Source organism: Guyanagaster necrorhizus, assembly GCF_019112545.1.
Source record: "Guyanagaster necrorhizus MCA 3950 unplaced genomic scaffold BT62scaffold_6, whole genome shotgun sequence".
In the NCBI taxonomy this organism is placed as follows: domain Eukaryota; kingdom Fungi; phylum Basidiomycota; class Agaricomycetes; order Agaricales; family Physalacriaceae; genus Guyanagaster; species Guyanagaster necrorhizus.
In genome coordinates, this window is record NW_025064885.1 from 228148 (window position 1) to 246464 (window position 18317).

General features: G+C 48.4%; 10 protein-coding genes across 10 annotated transcripts; 6 read left to right on the top strand and 4 right to left on the bottom strand.

Annotated features, from left to right (window-relative positions):
• Positions 1–8: 8 nt before the first annotated feature.
• Positions 9–3506, bottom strand: BT62DRAFT_985389 (uncharacterized protein). Its single transcript, XM_043189934.1, has 7 exons — positions 3309–3506; positions 3135–3245; positions 2563–3082; positions 2268–2509; positions 2050–2209; positions 964–1996; positions 9–914 (listed from the first exon to the last, which is right to left on the bottom strand). The coding sequence occupies exons 1-7, from the start codon at positions 3449–3451 to the stop codon at positions 268–270; spliced, it is 2856 nt and encodes a 951-aa protein (XP_043042467.1). The 5' UTR covers positions 3452–3506; the 3' UTR covers positions 9–267.
• A 564-nt stretch (positions 3507–4070) lies between these two features.
• BT62DRAFT_979073 (RNA-binding domain-containing protein) lies at positions 4071–5676 on the top strand (the record flags this gene model as incomplete). The annotated part of the gene is made up of 6 exons (XM_043189408.1): positions 4071–4154; positions 4201–4374; positions 4432–4538; positions 4584–4671; positions 4723–4774; positions 5204–5676. 6 exons carry the CDS (start codon positions 4071–4073, stop codon positions 5674–5676), a joined length of 978 nt encoding a protein of 325 aa, XP_043042468.1.
• Positions 5677–6020: 344 nt separating this feature from the next.
• BT62DRAFT_655145 (uncharacterized protein) lies at positions 6021–6977 on the top strand. Its single transcript, XM_043181784.1, has 5 exons — positions 6021–6292; positions 6348–6439; positions 6493–6580; positions 6637–6708; positions 6763–6977. The coding sequence occupies exons 1-5, from the start codon at positions 6104–6106 to the stop codon at positions 6886–6888; spliced, it is 567 nt and encodes a 188-aa protein (XP_043042469.1). The 5' UTR covers positions 6021–6103; the 3' UTR covers positions 6889–6977.
• Positions 6978–7572: 595 nt separating this feature from the next.
• BT62DRAFT_985392 (uncharacterized protein) lies at positions 7573–10912 on the bottom strand (the record flags this gene model as incomplete). The annotated part of the gene is made up of 15 exons (XM_043189935.1): positions 7573–7612; positions 8092–8275; positions 8333–8417; positions 8474–8584; positions 8639–8802; positions 8861–8921; positions 8971–9141; positions 9196–9342; positions 9398–9436; positions 9492–9934; positions 9984–10104; positions 10155–10247; positions 10296–10464; positions 10517–10610; positions 10867–10912. 15 exons carry the CDS (start codon positions 10910–10912, stop codon positions 7573–7575), a joined length of 1968 nt encoding a protein of 655 aa, XP_043042470.1.
• On the top strand, positions 10850–12191 carry BT62DRAFT_928978 (uncharacterized protein). The gene is made up of 2 exons (XM_043185613.1): positions 10850–11770; positions 11824–12191. The coding sequence occupies exons 1-2, from the start codon at positions 11270–11272 to the stop codon at positions 12022–12024; spliced, it is 702 nt and encodes a 233-aa protein (XP_043042471.1). The 5' UTR covers positions 10850–11269; the 3' UTR covers positions 12025–12191.
• On the top strand, positions 11816–13944 carry BT62DRAFT_655772 (RNA polymerase III subunit Rpc34). The gene is made up of 7 exons (XM_043181785.1): positions 11816–12283; positions 12334–12488; positions 12542–12606; positions 12662–12774; positions 12825–12968; positions 13020–13205; positions 13255–13944. The coding sequence occupies exons 1-7, from the start codon at positions 12215–12217 to the stop codon at positions 13912–13914; spliced, it is 1392 nt and encodes a 463-aa protein (XP_043042472.1). The 5' UTR covers positions 11816–12214; the 3' UTR covers positions 13915–13944.
• Positions 13945–13974: 30 nt separating this feature from the next.
• On the bottom strand, positions 13975–15230 carry BT62DRAFT_963752 (uncharacterized protein; the record flags this gene model as incomplete). The annotated part of the gene is made up of 5 exons (XM_043188698.1): positions 14932–15230; positions 14801–14882; positions 14648–14751; positions 14409–14597; positions 13975–14364 (listed from the first exon to the last, which is right to left on the bottom strand). Exons 1-5 carry the CDS (start codon positions 14977–14979, stop codon positions 13975–13977), a joined length of 813 nt encoding a protein of 270 aa, XP_043042473.1. The 5' UTR covers positions 14980–15230.
• BT62DRAFT_985395 (Ribokinase-like protein) lies at positions 15101–16629 on the top strand. Its single transcript, XM_043189936.1, has 8 exons — positions 15101–15234; positions 15296–15339; positions 15399–15563; positions 15625–15799; positions 15852–15916; positions 15962–16191; positions 16244–16312; positions 16364–16629. Exons 1-8 carry the CDS (start codon positions 15112–15114, stop codon positions 16513–16515), a joined length of 1023 nt encoding a protein of 340 aa, XP_043042474.1. The 5' UTR covers positions 15101–15111; the 3' UTR covers positions 16516–16629.
• BT62DRAFT_928980 (histone-fold-containing protein) lies at positions 16500–17351 on the bottom strand. The gene is made up of 6 exons (XM_043185614.1): positions 17248–17351; positions 17128–17193; positions 16977–17071; positions 16856–16924; positions 16757–16805; positions 16500–16695 (listed from the first exon to the last, which is right to left on the bottom strand). Exons 1-6 carry the CDS (start codon positions 17330–17332, stop codon positions 16625–16627), a joined length of 435 nt encoding a protein of 144 aa, XP_043042475.1. The 5' UTR covers positions 17333–17351; the 3' UTR covers positions 16500–16624.
• An 89-nt stretch (positions 17352–17440) lies between these two features.
• Positions 17441–18215, top strand: BT62DRAFT_1073520 (small nuclear ribonucleoprotein SmF; the record flags this gene model as incomplete). Its single annotated transcript, XM_043178940.1, has 5 exons — positions 17441–17449; positions 17505–17630; positions 17680–17744; positions 17800–17821; positions 17872–18215. 5 exons carry the CDS (start codon positions 17441–17443, stop codon positions 17899–17901), a joined length of 252 nt encoding a protein of 83 aa, XP_043042476.1. The 3' UTR covers positions 17902–18215.
• Positions 18216–18317: the final 102 nt, after the last annotated feature.

The following is an 18317-nucleotide window of genomic DNA, read 5'->3' on the forward strand; positions in this document are numbered from 1 at the left end:
AATTTATGCTCTTTAGTGCCAACATACACGTTCTTCAGAATCGTTAGAAAAAATACATATGTATATGAGGCAAGAGATAGTGTAACCAGACTTAGTAGAAGAAGGTAATCATACGATATCGATACAAAAAGGAATTACATACATCTCTAATCATACACGACAGGATCATTCATCACTGTTCGTACGTTCATGTCAACAAATATAACGGCGTCATAGAGGATGATAATCGAAATCGAAGGATATGTTCAAAGGTAAGAGAAAGTAACGCTATGTCTGAATATCTGAATCACCTAGAGTAAACGGTAAGTCAGGACCGTAATCAAAATCAATGGGGTCGTAACTCTGCCATAGTGAGTCCTGGTCCATACTATATCCTCCGGAATTATTAAAATTGCGAATAAACTCAAGGCCACGGAACGGAAGTCCAGAGGCGTTGAACGACGCAGTGGGAGGTGTCGTGGATAATCCCATGGACCCGATACCATCCGAAGGCTCATAACCAGAGTAACCGGTATCAAGGCCGGCAGGATAAGCACCATACGGACTTTCATATGTCATGGCACCATCGGCTGAGTAGGCGTCAAGTGCGCTCGAACCGTCGGAGTTATTCCACTGCTGCGACGTCCCTTGACCCAAGGGATTGGACGATAGCCCATAGTCGAAATCATAAAGAGGCGATGCAGGCGGTTGATTCGAAGTCCCAGGGTATGGATATGCAGATGTCGAAGCGAGTGTGGGGCTATTGTCCTGCAAAAGGCCATTGGCGGACATAGCAGGCGATGGAACACTCATGGAAGAGGGCGAACTATTGTTGCTGGGGGCCAAAGTAGGACTCGTGAAGCTCTGATAGTATGAACCATCCTCTGGATCATCGTGTCCACGTTTACGGGATGTCGATCTCGCTCGGAGGGCGGCTATTGATCCGCGAGTCAATCACAGTAATTCATGAAAAGAGCTACTCACTGTCAACATGATAAGGCGACGCAGCTAGACGACGAGCGCCGCTTTGTTCCCTCGATCGGTTTCGGCGCGAAGTGTTTTTGCTCTTCAGCATTCTTCCGGGAATGGTATTGGCTGGTACGGTGGTTATTGTGACTGAACGTCGACGTTGGGGAGCAGGGGAATGAGGAGCAGCCGGAGGGGGGGTGTTAGAGTCAGACTTTGTCCCTTTGGCTACGGCATCGGTGGCCGTAGCGATAAGTTCCGCCAGTAACTCTTTGCATTTGCGAGCACCAGGCCAAGTCCCTTCCCAAGATTCAATCGCAACAAGGGCGGCCTTGGCTTCTTCGATGGCTTGTGTGGAAGCTTTGGCTTCAGACGCATGCATTGCGTACAGGAGAACGATGACAGCAGAGCCAAACAAGTGCTGTATGAAAAATGCCAAATGGTGTGATGGAGGCACTACATTTCTGATCGAGGGTGAGAGCTGTATGCACGCGCGTGCTGACGACACACCCTGAGAGGCTGACTTCTCCGTCGATGGATCCTCTCGGTTCACTGGAAGGAGATTGCGATGAAGGGTCGTAAGAACGGAGTAGTAATGGCTGCAAAGTACTGCAGCCAGAGCGGATTGCTCCGGAGTCTTAGGATCCTTCTTGAGCATGTTAGGTAGATCTTCGCACCACTGTGTAAGCTCTGCGTGAAGAACTTCCACGGTAATTTCAAGCTCGGCCTTCCTCTCTGGTTCCAAATTCTCCCTACAGTTATCCAATGAGTAAACCTGCCGGAGAACCCGACCCGTAATCTCGTATAACTTGGTCAGAGCAACCGTACCCGTCATCAAGAACGGCTGATTAAAGGTGGTCCCCTTGAAGTACTCCGAGAGATAATCGTCATCCACCTCGCATGGGTACTCGACATCGCAATCAGAGTCACTGATACCCAACGGTCTGCCAAGAGCTAAGGCAAGCATACGGTCTAACGTATACACACCCCACCAGATCTTTCGACGCGTTTCTTTCTCGATGGGCGTGAGTATGAGTCTACGCGGAGAGCGCTGTGGGTCCAAAGGTGAGACAAAGACGGTACACTAATAATAACCGGACTCACGTGAAGTCCAAGGTCTTGACCGGTTCGAACGGCTTGGCCGACGAGAATCCACGCTTGAGGAAGACAATTGACGGAACAGAGAAAGGAAGATAGAAGGATGAAACACTGGACGTGTGCTGCTTGTATGCTAGCATGGCTAATGTATTGGAGGATAAGGGCCCTATCTCTTGATTATCAACCGTTTTCCGCTCCTGATCGGCATCAGAATAGATACGCACCGCTCGTAATATACCATTCCCATGCCGCCATCATCAAGCCGCCCGCTTGTCGACAAACGGGGATCTTGCACGATGTTAGCAGCACAAGCGAAAACCGCGAAGATTAGAGATATAAAAGCGGTTTGGCTGCGCACCAGATTACGGTCATGAATGTTATTCATGACGTTCGTGTACTGAAGTAAAAAAGAGGGCTTATCAATGACAGGCATGAGGAAATGGAGACGCGCGAAATATGTTTCGACCTATGTGAGAAAAGTTATGGAAGTTTGGGGTGACTTAAAGAGACAAAACGTACGAGCTTGTCCGCCAAATCCCGCTCTGGGTATTCTACTTCTTCTGGTCCGGGGAGAGCATGAACTTGGCCGAAAAAAACAGAGGCCGGAAAATATAATTTATTGATGCTCGGGCCAGGTGCATGAGGATCCTCCTCCGCAGGCGATATCCGATGAAGTGGAGATGTTGTCAAGGCGCGGAATGACTGGATCAAAGACATCGATGAAGAGCCCCCCATCCACCTCATGTGACCATACTCATCAAGTGCGAGCTGACCAAATGATTCACTGACATCGTCCTCGATCTTGACTGGGGAGGCTGGCTCAGGTGGCCGTTGGATAGGCGCTATGGACCGTAATATGGCCGCAGCAGCAGCAGCGGCAGCAGTTTTAGATGGATTTAATGCTGGTGCTGATGTCGTGGTATCAGATGAGGACGAAGCGGTGCCGTTAGTCGAAGTCCCGATTTGCTCGAGTACTGGGGCAACCTGCTTGAAGAGTGATTCCATGTGAAGCAAACGCGCCTCAAGCTCCTGGACATAGCTAGAAATTTCTATCAGAGCCAATCATGGCAAAGTAAGTGGCAATGACGCACTGCCGACTCAGCGCGGCCCTATCTTTGGTTTGCAACCAAGTACATTGTGAGCCTGAAGTGCTGCACTGGGAACAGGTAGGTTCACAGCCATCGCATTTGATCTTCTTGCGCCTGAAAAAGAGAAAAAAAAAGATAAGTTTCTCATTGAAATCCTGAGAAGCGAAGTCAACGTGCCTACAGCTTTCGCAAGCCCTCCACACCCTTCTGCGTTGGAGCTGGATTGGTTTCTGGCCTACGTCCGGAGTGAGAGGTTCCTCGTCGGTGCGCTTCTTCTTTGACTGGTGTGCCATGGGCGTGTTAAGGGGCCCCTTTGTCATGAATGTAACGAAGAGGCGATGAAGGTATAAATCCAAGTAAGACGTCTGACCAAAGTCCTAAATTTGCGCTTTGCACGTGGTTATTCTCGAAACGGGAAGATGAACCGGGCCGATTATGCCGAGTGCGGCAGTGCCTCGCGTGCCTGAGACTGACTGTGGAGTCGTACATGTATCGCTGTGACGGTTGTATAAGGCAATCGTAGCGCTCAGTGTGTATGAACTTGACATTTTAATTGGGGTATGGAATGCTGCGATCGTCACATCGGTAACTATCTCCCTTCGAAAAGGTCCACCACGTCATTCTCCTGCGCCACGAATAGAAGCGGATTTCGCATTTCGCATCCCCTCTGACGTAGCCTTGGTTTCACCATCTGGTCTACTGACCAGGCAGATGGCCCCTGGGCGCCGAACAGTTGCTCGTCGTCCCGTACACGGCGGAGAAATCAAGGGGGCTATTGTTGGTATTTTCGGTGTCTCGTCTCCACCTAAATCACATAAGAGACATGACAATACCCAGAAGAACAATGACGCAATGGATACCACGTGCCTTTGTTTGCCGAAGAGCTTCAGGCAGTGCAACGTGTTGCCAAACAAAACACACCTCTCCCCTCACGCTGTAATGACCGAAGTCGAGTCAACGCAACCTCCGGCGACCGGTGAACCAGAGGCGATAATCGACGATGGCGAGGAAGCTGAGACCAAGGTATCTTCGTCGCGCGTTACTTTCATTCTTTGCTGACGGACCACAGGAAATTATGCTAATGAAGCAACGGGTGGAGGAAATGGAAAAGGAAGCTATGAAGCTTCGAGAGATGCAGGCTGAGGCGGAAAAGGTCAATAACGATGGCTTGGATGCTGGCGTTCCGATGGAAACAGATGAAGATAAAGCCGCTGCGGACAGTCGGAGCGTTTATGTCGGTAATGTCAGTGCCGTCGCGCCCTTCGGTTCTTCTGTCTTTTTTTCCTGATCTTTCAAACAGGTTGATTACAGTGCCACACCAGAGGAGATCCAGGGTCATTTTCAGGCCTGTGGAACTATAAATCGAGTTACCATTCTGTGCGACAAGTTTACAGGACATCCGAAGGGGTCAGTTTCTCCAGCATACTGCCTACAGCGATTGATGTCTCTTAGTTACGCGTACGTGGAGTTTGCCGAGCCAGAACACATTGATACTGCTTTAACCATGGACAACTCTCTATTCCGCGGCCGTTTGATCAAGGTCAGAAGAAAATTTCTTGTGGCAGGTATGCTATAACTGATATGCTTTCAGGTTACGGCAAAGCGGACCAATCTCCCTGGGTTCAACCGAGGGCGTGGTCGGGGTGGGTATAGAGGAGGCTACAGGGGAGGCTACCGAGGTGGTTATGGCGGATATAATCCATACAGAGGGCGTAGCCGGTATGTTACCTCCATCATTTTGTTTCTTCTGCTAACATGCACCCACAGAGGTCGTGGACGCGGGTTTTAGGCTCAAACGGAAGTGCGTCACATTCTCTTTTGTCGTTCTTCGTTTTGTTTTGTTATTTGTGTAACGTAGTCTATCCAAAATTACATTTACAAGGCCATCATATAATTCTACGCTTGTGTATTTGTGTCCAGCCGAAAATTTGGTCAAGTTATTGGGTGAAGAATTTCCGAAATCGGCATATCGAATTTCTGTCTTCGACCACCATTACGGTCAGGCTTACCGTTCTGCGGCGTCATGCTGCCAAACTTCTTGCGATGGACTACAAGGTCCATGTCGACCGCAGCCAAGACAGAGGCAAAGGCAAAGGCGTACCCATTCTCCAAAGCCGCCATTATACGTCCTGAACCAACTTCGCATATTCCCAATGCTCTGCGGGAAGGCAAAGGCCTTATGCCATACCTCTTCAAAAATCTTCCTCCTCGGGACAAGCAAAAGATGCTCCGAACGTTATTTTCCCGCAAGTCTCCCAGCCAATTGAAGCCAGGCTCCATCCTCACCATCACTATGGACCATGCGCCATCCGTTTTCACGGGCGTGCTGCTCTCGATACGGCGGCGTGGTCCCGACACTTCCGTTGTTCTACGCAACATTCTGCAGCGAACGGGTGTGGATATGCAGATATTCGTCAATTCGCCGCATGTGAAGGAGATAAAGGTTGTGCGAAAACCGCCGAGGGGTAGAATGAGACGGGCGAAGCTGTTCTATTTGAGAGATGCACCCGACAAGATGAGCATGATTGCAGGTGCCAGAAAGTAACCAGCTAATGGTGAGTATCAAATGTTTTTTTATTCGAATGCCAATATTCATCGTGTCTTTAGGGTGACTGACATTGACGTTCAATTTTCAATTTTGCGTGACACATGGCGTGTCAAAGCAGAACGGGTGGCAGAGGAAATATCATCTGAGGCGTATAACGACCGTCAGCTGTTACTGTCTCCTTGCAAATGATGTTCTTGAAATGACAGAAATTCTGAGCACACTAGAAGTGTGACTGATACATCAACATTGGCGAAACAAAGTGCGAAACATATACGTTGCACAGTGACATGCAAGAACTTGAACATACAAAATAAAAAAAGCGAAAGTTTGTGGCGCTTGATCCGGAAGAGCATACCAAATAGAGCGTGGTATACGGCAAGCGCATATCTGCAACTGCGCGGTTTCGTCACCTACCATCACTATCATGGCTCGTAATCGTCCTCGTTCCCTCCGAGGCCTTGCTTTCAGTTCAAGGCGCAACTCGTCACCAGGACCCCCTTCACCTACTTTCTCCGATACTACAAATGTCTCACAAATGAATTTCGGCGCAAATGGCCCAGAGAAGATTATAACAAGGTCCAACTTAAAAGCAAGTCTTCAGGCATATGAAGAAGTAAGATCTTTCGGCATTTGTTGAAACCTAAGTGTTCCAATGCACCCGGATGCAGCTCATGAACTCTTCTGCAAATTACCGTCTCGCTCTGGTCGCCATGTCGAAAGCAACTGCAGCATTCGCGGACGCAATGGAGGCCTGCAGCAGGTGCGAGATTTCTTATGTCCTCGCTGTTGTATATTATTCTTATCCTGCTCCAGCCTCAAGGGTCCATCATACGAGTCGGGGACGCGCTTACAAGCTGCTTCTGGTCTTCACCATCTCATCGGGAACCATTGGCATGTTCTGGTCAGTCAATCTGTGTCGTCAGAAATGAACTTGTCCGTGCTGATATGTAGAAATAGGCTGAAACAATTGATAAGAGCTTTGAGAAACCGCTGCGCCAACACTTGGAGACCTACCGTACCATAGTGACTGTGCGTTTGAACTGGATATGAACTTGGGTGATAACACATTCAATGACTCCACAGGAACGGTCCGCATCATACGAACGTGCACTGCGGGAGAAGAGTCGAGTTATCCGGGATACAGAAATGCGGAATATGAACAGGAAAGAGCGAAGTACGAAAACCCGATCATGCAAGAAGAAGCCATAACTGAGACGAGGGTTGCTTTCTAGATTTACAGAGCTTCCGCGAGGCGTTGTCAGTTCTTCAGCAGCAGGTGGATGATCTCGACGACCTTAAGGCTGCTCATTACCGGGAAATTATCGAACATGAAGAAGAAGTGTGGGACGTGGTACAGGGCAAAGTGGGTTTTCTACAAAGCATACTGTTCGTTTACTTTGAACTTTGACGTGCAGGTCTGCTTAGTCGTTCGTTCTACCATGGACTTGTTTGATAGATTCACCGCTAAAGCGTGCGTACCATGTGAACCAAGTCTAGGACCTAGCTGACCTCAAAACGCAGTTCTGACCCAGTCATTGAGCCGATGTTGCAGACGGTACCCGACCCATTTGATTCTTATGGCCCACCCCAAGCCGAAGACCAAATATTCAGCATTCTTCCTCCTCTTTCCATTCTTACGAACCCAACACCTTCATCATCAGCCGCTACACCTATAATGACAACACCAGAGCTTAATTCTGTTGAGGGGTTGCCCAGCTCTTCGAGCAGCCGAAACAAGTCAATGGCGTGGGCTCCAAATTCTTCAAATGGATTGTACACATCCGAATCAACTGAATGGGCGGACGTGTCTTCTCCCACCTCAACGTCGCCAACTCCACCGAGATCGGTGTCTCCACCAGTGTCGCGTAAACACTCAGCATCTCAAGCTGGACATCATTCTCGCCGTTCCGAGTCATCAAAACTTCGCAGTGTCCTGTCAGCCATCGACGAAGGTCATTCGCAGCAAGAAAGCCACGAATCTTCGCAGACAGAACCTGCACCTTATACTTCTGCACTGAACGGCACATCACCAGCGCAACCGCAGCCAGAGAAAGAATCCGGTTTCAATTGGACGTTACCTTTTACCTATGGCAGGTCACCGTATGATGACATAGATGACAGTGCCACGCCTCGAGTCTCAGCGTATAGGGGCAATGCTACTCCATCACCTCCTGGATCACCCTCACTTGACGATAGTAGTTCGGAGAGAAAAGAGTCCGATGAAACAAAATCGGAGCACAGTGGCTCGAGCATGCCCGTTACCACATAGCACAATTACCTCTTCCGACAACTTCACATCGGACCGAGATTTTCAGGATTATGCTTTCATTTAGTGATTCATCATATAGCTGTTTTTAGTAGGTAAGAGGCTCTCTAGATAGTTTGTTTTGGATAAATGCCATTCGACTTCACGTTTCCGCGTCGTGTACTTCTGAAACCTGGCGGTAACGTCCAAGTCCATATTGTCGTAAAGTGTAGTCTGGTACGGGCGCAGGACTTTCGAAAAGCATATCGGTGCCGGAACTTGTCTTCGGAAAAGCGATCACGTCGCGAATGGACGATGAATTGCAGAGTATAGCCATTAGGCGATCGAAGCCTGTGAACAAGCCATAATAAGAAATGCATGAGCACACGGAGTGAGGTGAAGACAGACCCAGAGCAATACCGCCGTGAGGTGGAGCACCGCATCGAAGGGCCTGGAGAAGATGATTGAAGGGCTTCCTCTCTTCCACCGAAAACTATGATAGCCGCTGATTACCTCCGAGACCAATTAACACGTTGCAATCCAGCTGACCTTGAGGATGTCCGTAAAAATGTATTCTTGCATGGCTGCATCATGGACACGCACAGAGCCACCCCCAATTTCAACACCGTTGAGGACTAGATCGTAGTGCTGACCCCGGACCTGGATAAAAGCCGTATGAGTATACGCCCAGAAGTGTGAGAAGTAATCTATTACACTTTCAATCTCACCATTGAACAGAGCTTCGACGTCCTGCCACATTGGAGCAGTAAATGGATGGTGTGTGCTTGACCATTTCCTGTTGAGTTCTAGTTCTGGCGTGAATAACGGAAACTCTGTTACCCAAAGGAAGTTCGGTGAATCAGGTAGGACAAATTTTTCTGGAAAGAGCTTGTTAGTGAAGCGTTTCTTACCTCGATGATTTGCGCTGCAGCTGACCTTGGTCAATAGTTGCCTCTAGCAAATTAAGCCTCTGTCTTCCTAGAACAGTGGATCCACCCTACATACGAAGTCAAGAAGTGATCCCATGTGGCAGGGATTGACCTCACAGTAGCGATCCTCGATCTTCGAGCTAGCCATAGCCCGTCACCAGGTGATATCCCCAGCTTCTCGCTGAGCGCGCCGACTTCAGACGCGTCTAGAGCCTCTGACATTTGGGGTACAATCCGGCTACGATTCAGCCATGTTTGGACGGTCTTGACGTTCACCGGAACGAACTCCTGGAGTAAAAACAGCCAGGTAAGAGAAAGCTAATCATGGAAGCTGTCTCGTACCGCAAAAGATTCGGTTTTACACTTTGGTGAAACTGATAGGAAGGAAGGTTCCTCGCGGTGCCGCAAGACGATACATTCGACGATTTCATCGCTCTCCCGCAACATCGTTTGCATTTCAGGGGGTAAAGCTTGGGTGATGTCTGAAATCTATCAATTGAACGGTAAACGGCCCTGATGTCCGGCACTAACGTGCAGCACGTACTTCTAGACCGAAACGTGTATCCGGTTTATCAGACCCAAACTGAGAAGAATAATTATCACTGTCCATTGAATAAGAAAGACACCGAAAGGCTTACACGTCTCATCGCGTCAAAGTAAGTCATGACTTTGAACCTGTTAGGTAAGGTTACACCTTTGAACTGCTGCCAAATGTCCTTGACGATGGTCTCAATGATATTCCGGACTTCAACACCTCCCATACGCCAGGCATCAGAGCTCGGGGACGCAGTAGTATCTTCCTGAGATCCCCATGATACAAAAGCCATCTCCATATCAATCTGAGTAAATTCCGGCTGCCTGTCCTTCCGGCCATCCTCGTCACGGAAGCATTTAGCAATCTGGTAATAACGATCTACCGCCCCCGAACAAATCAATAGTTGCTTAGGCTGCTGCGGCGACTGGGCGAGAGCGAAAAAATTAGGCGAATCCGAATCATTGCTAACCTGTGTTGGGACAAGATACTCCTTTGCGCCTTCAGGGGACGATCGTACGAGTAGGGGAGTTTCCACATCGAGAAAACCTAAAAGATTCTAACAGACTGTTCTCGATAGGGAAAGGCGAAGAAGGACCATTTTCGTGCAAGACATTTCTCACCAAGTGCGCCACATTCGCCCGCCTCTTCAAGTTGTCGGAAAGAGAGGAACGCCGGAGGTCAAGATACCGATAGCGCAGGCGATAGTCTTCATTTGGCTTGTGGAGCGGTTGGTAAGGAGAAAGATGAGCACGAGATGTGCACCTACTAGATTGTGACCTGACGGAACAAACGGTAGTTGTGTTGCGGGGTTTAACAGGACAAAACTGTGAACCTTGATGTCGATGTCACCTCCGGGGCCCTGGCACAGAGTCAAACACTAGAAGGATAATGTGCAACGTATGCTGACACTGCGACGGGCGTCTGAGGGCCTTAAAAGGACAGAGCCTTGAATTGAAACGACAGACTCTACAGGGACCTGGGATAGAGCGTCTGAAAATGCGTCGGTGTTGTCGACGATGAGCTGGACTGTGCCGGAAGGGTCTTTGAGCGGAAAAAAGGAGCAGACACGACCTTTCCTTGTCGAAAAGCATTGGTGGTGGACGAAAGGAGTAGTTTGACAGTAATCACCGTTTATTCAGGAGCCAGCCAGACAAAACGACCCGAGATCCAGCATCTGACGCGGACAAGGAGCCGCAGCGGTGAGTTCGAGTGGGGAATGGTGCTAAAAACGCTGATTGAGAGAAGAGAGGAGGAAAAAGGAGACTACGGCTGACCGCAATGGGCGAGAAAGTGCCGACGGAACGGGTGGTGATAATAAGAACGGAAAATAGCTCGGCAAGAGAAAAGTAAAGGACAGCGTGGAATAGAAAGAGGCAGTGCCCGGAGCAATGCTCGCATCACAGGCGCAAGAGAAAAAGAACTCGTCAAGGACAAAGTAAATAAAGTCTATTACGTAACTCCAAACATCATCAACTTACTACGAACAACAGAATCCTCTTCGCTGCCATCACTTTGTCCCTGCATCTATTAGCCGATTATAAAGTAAGGCGGTAAGGTAAATCCCAATGTCTCTCCTGCGACTCCATGCCTCCTTCCTTCCTCGCCCTTCCTGTCGAGCTCCTCGACTCTCTCTGCTCCCATCTTGGTCCCTGCGATCTTCTCTCCTTGCTCAAGGTATCCTCCAGGCTCTCCCCAGTCGCCCAGCGTCGTCTCTATCGCACAATTTTCGCAGCACCCGCCGCTAAAAATCTCTCCGTGGTGCTCACCCTCGCGAGAAGTCCCCTTCTCGCCCAGTATGTCACCTCTTTCTCTATCAATCTAGACTCCCAGCCCTCCCTGTTCCTGTCCTTCTTTCGCCATCTCGCGGTGGCGCTTGGGAACATGACCAACCTTGTCCATTTGTGCGTCTTCGTCCCTCCTCGGGTCAGCTGGATATTGCTTCCAATCAGGACATCGCACTACCCGTCCTTATCCTACTTCTCATGCTCGTTTCCCTTTAATTCTCATGTCGCGTCCTTCCTAAAGGCAACCCCTTCCCTTCTAAAATTAGAGGTGGACACATTATCTCCTTCATTTCAACACCATTATCTCGACGCCCTTCCACCTTCTTCGGTACCTCACTTGTCCCACTTTACTGGTTCCTCCCAGACCGCCCGAGCCATCGTCCCAGGACGTCCAGTTCAAACACTCCGTATTAATACAGGCCATGTCGATGACAGCGTTATTGACGCCATCGCCCAGTCCACAGCTGATGTGACTGTCTTTGAAGCGACAACTACATCTTTCCCCGCATCGCTGCTCCATCTTCTTTCCCAGCGCTTGCGCAAAATGATTTATCTCAGAATTTCATCCACCTGCAATTTCTCGGGACTCCCCGACACGGTACCTTTTGTTTCATCCACTCGTGCCTTCTTCGTGCTCATTATTGTTTCAAGGCCTTTTACCAAGATATTGCCAATGCCTTGACAAAATTCCCAGCGCTCGAGGTTTTTGAACTCTCTGGGATGCTCTGGGGCTCCGATGAAAAACAGGCCGGAAGAAAAATTTGGCAGTCAAAGCCGCTTGACATTGACTTCGGCGCCGAGGAAGGTGTTGAACCTATTGATTCTTATATGGATTTTTCATACTACTACTGACGTTGCGTACCAAGTAATTACTGATACTTCTTTTCACAATATGTCTTTAATCTTCGACATCACTTCTGATACGTCGATACCTAATTAGGCATATGTCACACCGTAGCATACCGTGACACCAATATTTGGCTTCTCTGGCTTCGCATACTTGAATCATCTGCCCTGTCTCCTTTCTTCTTCTGTGACTGTCATGAGCAAACGTCCACCCAACGAGATCGAAACCAAAATACATCAAGCCGCGTTATCTTCTGATAATCATGTAAAGCTTTCCTTTGTCGAATAATAGCCATCACGCTCATGTTGTCATAGGAAATAACCCCGAAACAAATCGAAGAGATTGTACCCGACACCAAAGCCAGGCAGACGGCTATCAACTTTCTACTAGCTGTTGGCCTGTTCAAGCCGTTCAGCGACGGGAAAAAGAAGATTATTTTCAGAGCCGTCGCCAAGGCTGAACTGAACGCGTACTTGTCATCCCTTTTATCAAGTAGCCCCGCACCTGACCAGCTTCCAATAGAACCAAGGATCTCAGCGGAGAGGAGAACCTAGTGCTTGACCACATAAAAACATCACATAATGAAGGTCCGCGAAGCACAATATGACTTAAGCGAAATTGTTTTCGATGATATCCCTGCAGGCATATGGACGAAGCACCTCAAGGCAAAAACAAATCTACATCAAACAATCATCGATCGCTGCTTGAAAACATTGATTCAGAAAAAGCTCATCAAACGCGTGCAATCCGTGCAGGTGGGATTCTTCAAACGAGGCAATCATGGTTTCTCTAATGCGTCTATCAGCATGCGACGAGGAAGATTTACATGCTCCAAGGCATAGAACCATCGACCGTCCTCACAGGGGGACCGTGGTATACAGATAACGAACTAGACACTGAGTTCATCGAAACCCTCATCAAGGCGTGTTTCAAATTGATACGTGATATGGTGCGGCCAGCATTCTCAAGGACGTGGTTCTGTGTTAACATCTTACGACAGAGTTATCCAAAACGCGGTTCCAAGTATGAAGGAGCGTTATATCCCATATCCAATTCCCCACAGTATCCTACCGCACAACAGGTTCGGAATACTCTCAGGCAGGCCAGGCTGACAGAGACCGATCTCACGGTGGAGCACGTCGAGATGTTGTTGAATGTTCTAGTCCTGGACAGAGAGATTGAAAAGGTGCGTTGCATCTGCATTGGCTGTCTGATGATAATCATTGTACGTCCAGATCCCCGCTTTCGGCATTGCGTCCTGGAATACAAATTCGATAAATGAGGACGACTCCGGAGATGAAACAGACAACAAAAAGAAGACGAAAAAAAGAAAACATCGCTCTTCTGATTCCGACGGCGAGGACAACACGAGTAAACGGAGAAGGAAAAAGCGAGCCGCGACGGACGACTCAGACTCGGATGATCTCTTACCTAAGAACACAAAGAAAAGGAGAAGGAATGACTCTGGGTCCGACGTCGAATCCACTAAACGCAACAAGAAAAACCTCGTTTCCGACAACGAAGCCACAGGTTCAGACATGGATACCAAGAAGAAGTGGAGGCGGTCCAAATCCAAGAAATACGACAATTCTTCCGAAAGGGATTCATCGAATTCTGAGATGGAAACACGTCGGCATAGTGGTAAAACATCAAAAAATCAACACCGCTCGTCCCCTCCTGTGCCCGGTTCCTTCTCGGATAGCGAAGATGGGATATATGTGTATAGGGCCATACGACAGGAACGCCTGTCGCTTGGCTGGTCCGAATCACCATGTGCCAAGTGTCCGTCGTTTGAGTTCTGTAAGGATGGCGGACCAGTGAACCCACGAGAATGTGTTTATTATGGGGATTGGTTGGCAGGTGGCCCGGTGGCTGAAATTGAGGACATGGCGTAGGACAAAGAAGATCGTTATAAAGACTATTCATAATTCGTTACCCAATAGAGCTCCTGATCTCTAACCCTGAGCTTCTTTAGCCTGCAGCTCCTTTACAGCCTGCTGCGTGAATAGATGTGCGTCGTAGGTGATCAACCAAGGGTGTGCCTCGTTTTCGGAGGTAATCGTGGTTTCCGTGCCTCCTGTGAACTCAGCGACAACGCCCAGATACACGTCCTGTCCCTGCATCAACATAAATTTTGTGAATTGCCATCCCGGAGGGACGACAGCATCTACCCGGAATATATCCGAAGTTACATCGAATTCCAGTCGACTGAAGTCAAACCCAAGCCCAAGCCCAAGAGCTTTTGTATAGGCCTCCTTTATCGTCCATATCCAAAAGAATCTGCGGAGGGCTTCGTCTTGCGATACTCCGGGGGAGAGTAGAGAGCGACGCTCAAGTGAGGTTAGCTTCGTTTCGTTCAGTTAAAAATAAACGGCGATGTAGTGTCCACACTTGCCTGATCTCCTACAGTCTCTACAAAGGATCTGAAGGAATCACGCCCTGGAATCCGTACCTTCATCACATCAATCCCAATTGTAAAGGATGGCGGGTTGGCAGTGCCGGGTCCGAACACCATTACTACAAGACCATTATCATGGGATACATTGAATGCAACGGGCGGATCCAGATCAGGTGTGGTCTTGTTGATGGTCAGCGTATTGAAACGGTCAAAATATGCTCTCCACATACAATATATGGTTTCCTTGCCTCTGTCGCACCAAATGTCATAGCTTGTGGCAAAACGCCACGGTCCCTGAGCATCATACGGGGCAGTAAACGTCCGATGAGTGTCCCTAGGCAAACTGTCAAGCGCCACCAAAATCGGAAAAGATAGATACCTACGACAGGCGTCCTCCCTTCTAAAGAACTTTTTGATTCGCGTCGCACTTTCTGAGTCAACGACTAAAAGGCCTGCGTGATAAAGCTATTCAGGTTAGCGTGACGTTAAGATTAAACCGAAAACTCTTGAATACATCTTCAGAAAACAGAGCGGGATCGTACTGGACCGCCCAGACCTTCATGGGAGGGCAGAGATGATGCCAGTTAGTGATCAAGGCCTGATCGATGATTGATGATCGACATTCCTGGCATCCTTATCTTATCGCATTGCAACTCTGCTTCATCTTTCACATCTGAGTTATCCTTCTTCAAGGATGAGCCCTGCGATGCACGGATACGGGACACCACAGTTTGTTACCCTCGGGATGTTTATCATCGATGAGTTTTCTTTCCTCGATGATGACGGAAACCCGACGGGAAAAGAACTTTCTCCTCAGGAAAGCCAAACAGCGTGATTATTGAACGCGATAAAAGTGCTCATGTCTTATTATCACGTAGATCGGCGGTGGTGGCACTTATGCAGCTCTCGGGGCACGTATATGGTCCGTCGCGTTGTTGCAATATAGACTGGATACTGAAATCCGCCGTATCTCTTGCATAGGCTCCCTCCGGATAAGATTGGAATGATAGTCGATAGAGGTAATGACTGGCCATCTGACATCCAAAAGGAGCTCGATAAATATGGCCATGAGATGTGGATGTATCGCGATCAACTTTCAACGCGTACCACCCGCGCTCTCAATTCTTATATGGGCGATCACCGAAGGCGGGCCTTGCAAAATCTCAGTGCCGTTGATTTTCCAACTGAATGACTATGGCTGATTTAGTTTTGACTATCTTACCACACGTATCCGTATCACACCTCGAGATCTTCGAGGAACGAGGCTGGCGCGGGCGCCTACTGTTCATTTCGTGTGCTCTCCTTCCCGTGCACAATCCATCGTGTCTGAGATTCACGAGGAACCCAAATGGAATCCGATCACCATTTGGGAGCCAATTCCGGTGTGTTCTTGCACTCTGGATCAAGATTCTGCATGAAACTGATATATGTCAGGATCGGTGCGTTCCAGAGGAGCTTCCAGCTCTAATCAAGGTCCTGCCGCAAATTTCTGTCTTGAGGTAGAGAATGAAATGCAACATATACTGTTGACTGACAAGACACAGTCCAAATGCAGAGGAGGCGCTTATGGTGTTGTCTATGCCGCTTCCACCGACTAAGACGTCCATAGAGAAGGCCGCACAAATGTTCCTAGACTTTGGGTTAGGAAACAAGGGTAGGGGCTCCGTGATAATCCGCAGTGGTGAACTTGGAGCCTATGTGACCACAAGGTCTGGTGGTGGTAAATGGATCGACGCATTCTGGGCAGATCAGGAGAAAGTTGTGGACGTCACTGGTTCGCTTCTAACTTATTTGCAACGACGACGCAAATTTACAATATGTACCAGGTGCGGGAAACAGCTTTCTTGGCGGGTTAGGAGCTGGACTGTATCTCGCTCAAGGAGATGTATATCAAGGTACGTACAATATATGCAATATATGTTTGCCACTGACCTTCCTTGTCCTAGCCACTCTCTATGCAACCATTTCAGCTGCCTTCGTTATTGAACAGGAAGGCTTACCCGAGATGTCTGAAATAGCCGATAGTGACGGTTCTACAAGGACTCTGTGGAACGGGGACTCGCCAGAACGGAGATTACGTCTGCTGCAAGACAGATAAAGAAGAATAACTATCCGATTATGTATATACAACTACTACAAAATGCCGGTACAAAATAAAAATAAGCCGTGGTAGAATTTGGATACTAATACACGCAGACAGGCGCTGCTCACTGTTGACCTGACTCGAATTTTGCTCGGCTGGCAGCGAACAGCTCTTGTTGAGCTGCTAATAGTTCTTCTGGGAATGCAGATGGCTATGTCAGGGTCGATCAATGCAAGCAGCAAGTAAGTGGACTAGCCTTCCGTCATTCCAGACTGCTCGAACTTGGAAACCTTCTTCTCTCGGTCCTAACGAACAGTATGTTAGGAAGGCAAAACATGAGAGACGTAACACATACCTTCTGCTGTTGCTTGTGGTCCTTCAAAACATCCTCGACCTCGGTAGTGAACGAGTCAAAGCCCAATCGCTATATACAAAATGAGAACTACGTCAAGACGTGGCGGCAACGAGAGGTAAACCTTGAGCGCGGAAATGATGTGATCTGGAGCAATGGTCTTTTTGGATTCTTGTTCACAAATCTCGTTTGCTTCTGACGAAATCAGGTGTATGAATTCTGTGGAACAGATGGTAATAGGCTCTCATTGGGGGTAAGCAAGCGAAGTATTTTACCTACACAACACTCAATGACAAGGTCTCTTGTCTCCTTTGCGCATACGACATCGTTGGGCAGCAGCTCTGCAACCAAGAGACGCGTCAAAATAAGCCGGGAAGGAAAATGAGTCGACACACCTGATATCATTTTCGTTATGGTCGCCTTGGGCAATGAAAGATCGTCATCTGTGGGTGCCCCCGAGTGTCCCTCACGATCTGACATGGCGAAGAGACAGTAGAGCGCCTGCCCGAGGGAAAATGTAGTGGAAGTGAGGACGTGACAAGAGGATTTTCAGCGGTTTCAAACTCCGCCAGGTTGCTTCGAACTACCATGTCTGCTGTGTGTATTTTGCCCCTTCAAAATGATTCTTTTCTTACATTTTATGCAATTCTAGGTCAACCCAGTTAACCCCAAACCTTTCATGCAAGAACTCACTGGGAAACCAGTGTTCGTTAAACTAAAATGGGGGCTAGAGTACAAGGGTTATCTTGTCAGCACCGATGGGTTCATGAATCTTCAAGTGAGCGCTTCTGGGCTCCTCCTTTTCACAGCTTGATCTCGTTCTTTAGTTGGCAAACACAGAGGAGTATCAAGATGGAAAGTCTAATGGCGCACTGGGAGAGGTGTTTATAAGGTGGGCGTTATTTTTTCCTTGAGTTAGTGAGAGATGCCTGATTTTCACGGAACAGATGCAACAATGTGCTATATATTATAAGTATATTCCACTTCGTATCTTATATGCTTATTAACTTCATCCTTACAGGGAGGCACCCACTGACAAATCCGAGTAGACGGCGGTCGTGTTGCGCGTTGTGCGTTGTCTCACCTCCACTCAGGATTTCTGGTCGTCAATGCGAGAAGCGAATCACGTATTTGCTAGTCTTGCTTGTATTATATGTGACATACTGGCGAAGTATTCTTCCTCCTGTGCTACGCACTATATTGACTGTAGGGACGTCAATCGATCTAACGTAACTGAGAAAATACAATCGCTGAAACCTATGCTTAGCGTTGTAAACATGACCTCAGTATCGCTTCGGCTCTTTCCATAAACGCAACATATATTGCCCTTGCGACTAGGAGCGCTCCACCATATCTGCCTCTGTGCTGACCGCTCAATGGCTCAAGCCATGATTATGGTTATTGAGTACTCAGCGCTCAATATCCATGAAAGTTATATCGTAACGCACCAAGTGTGTGTACAACT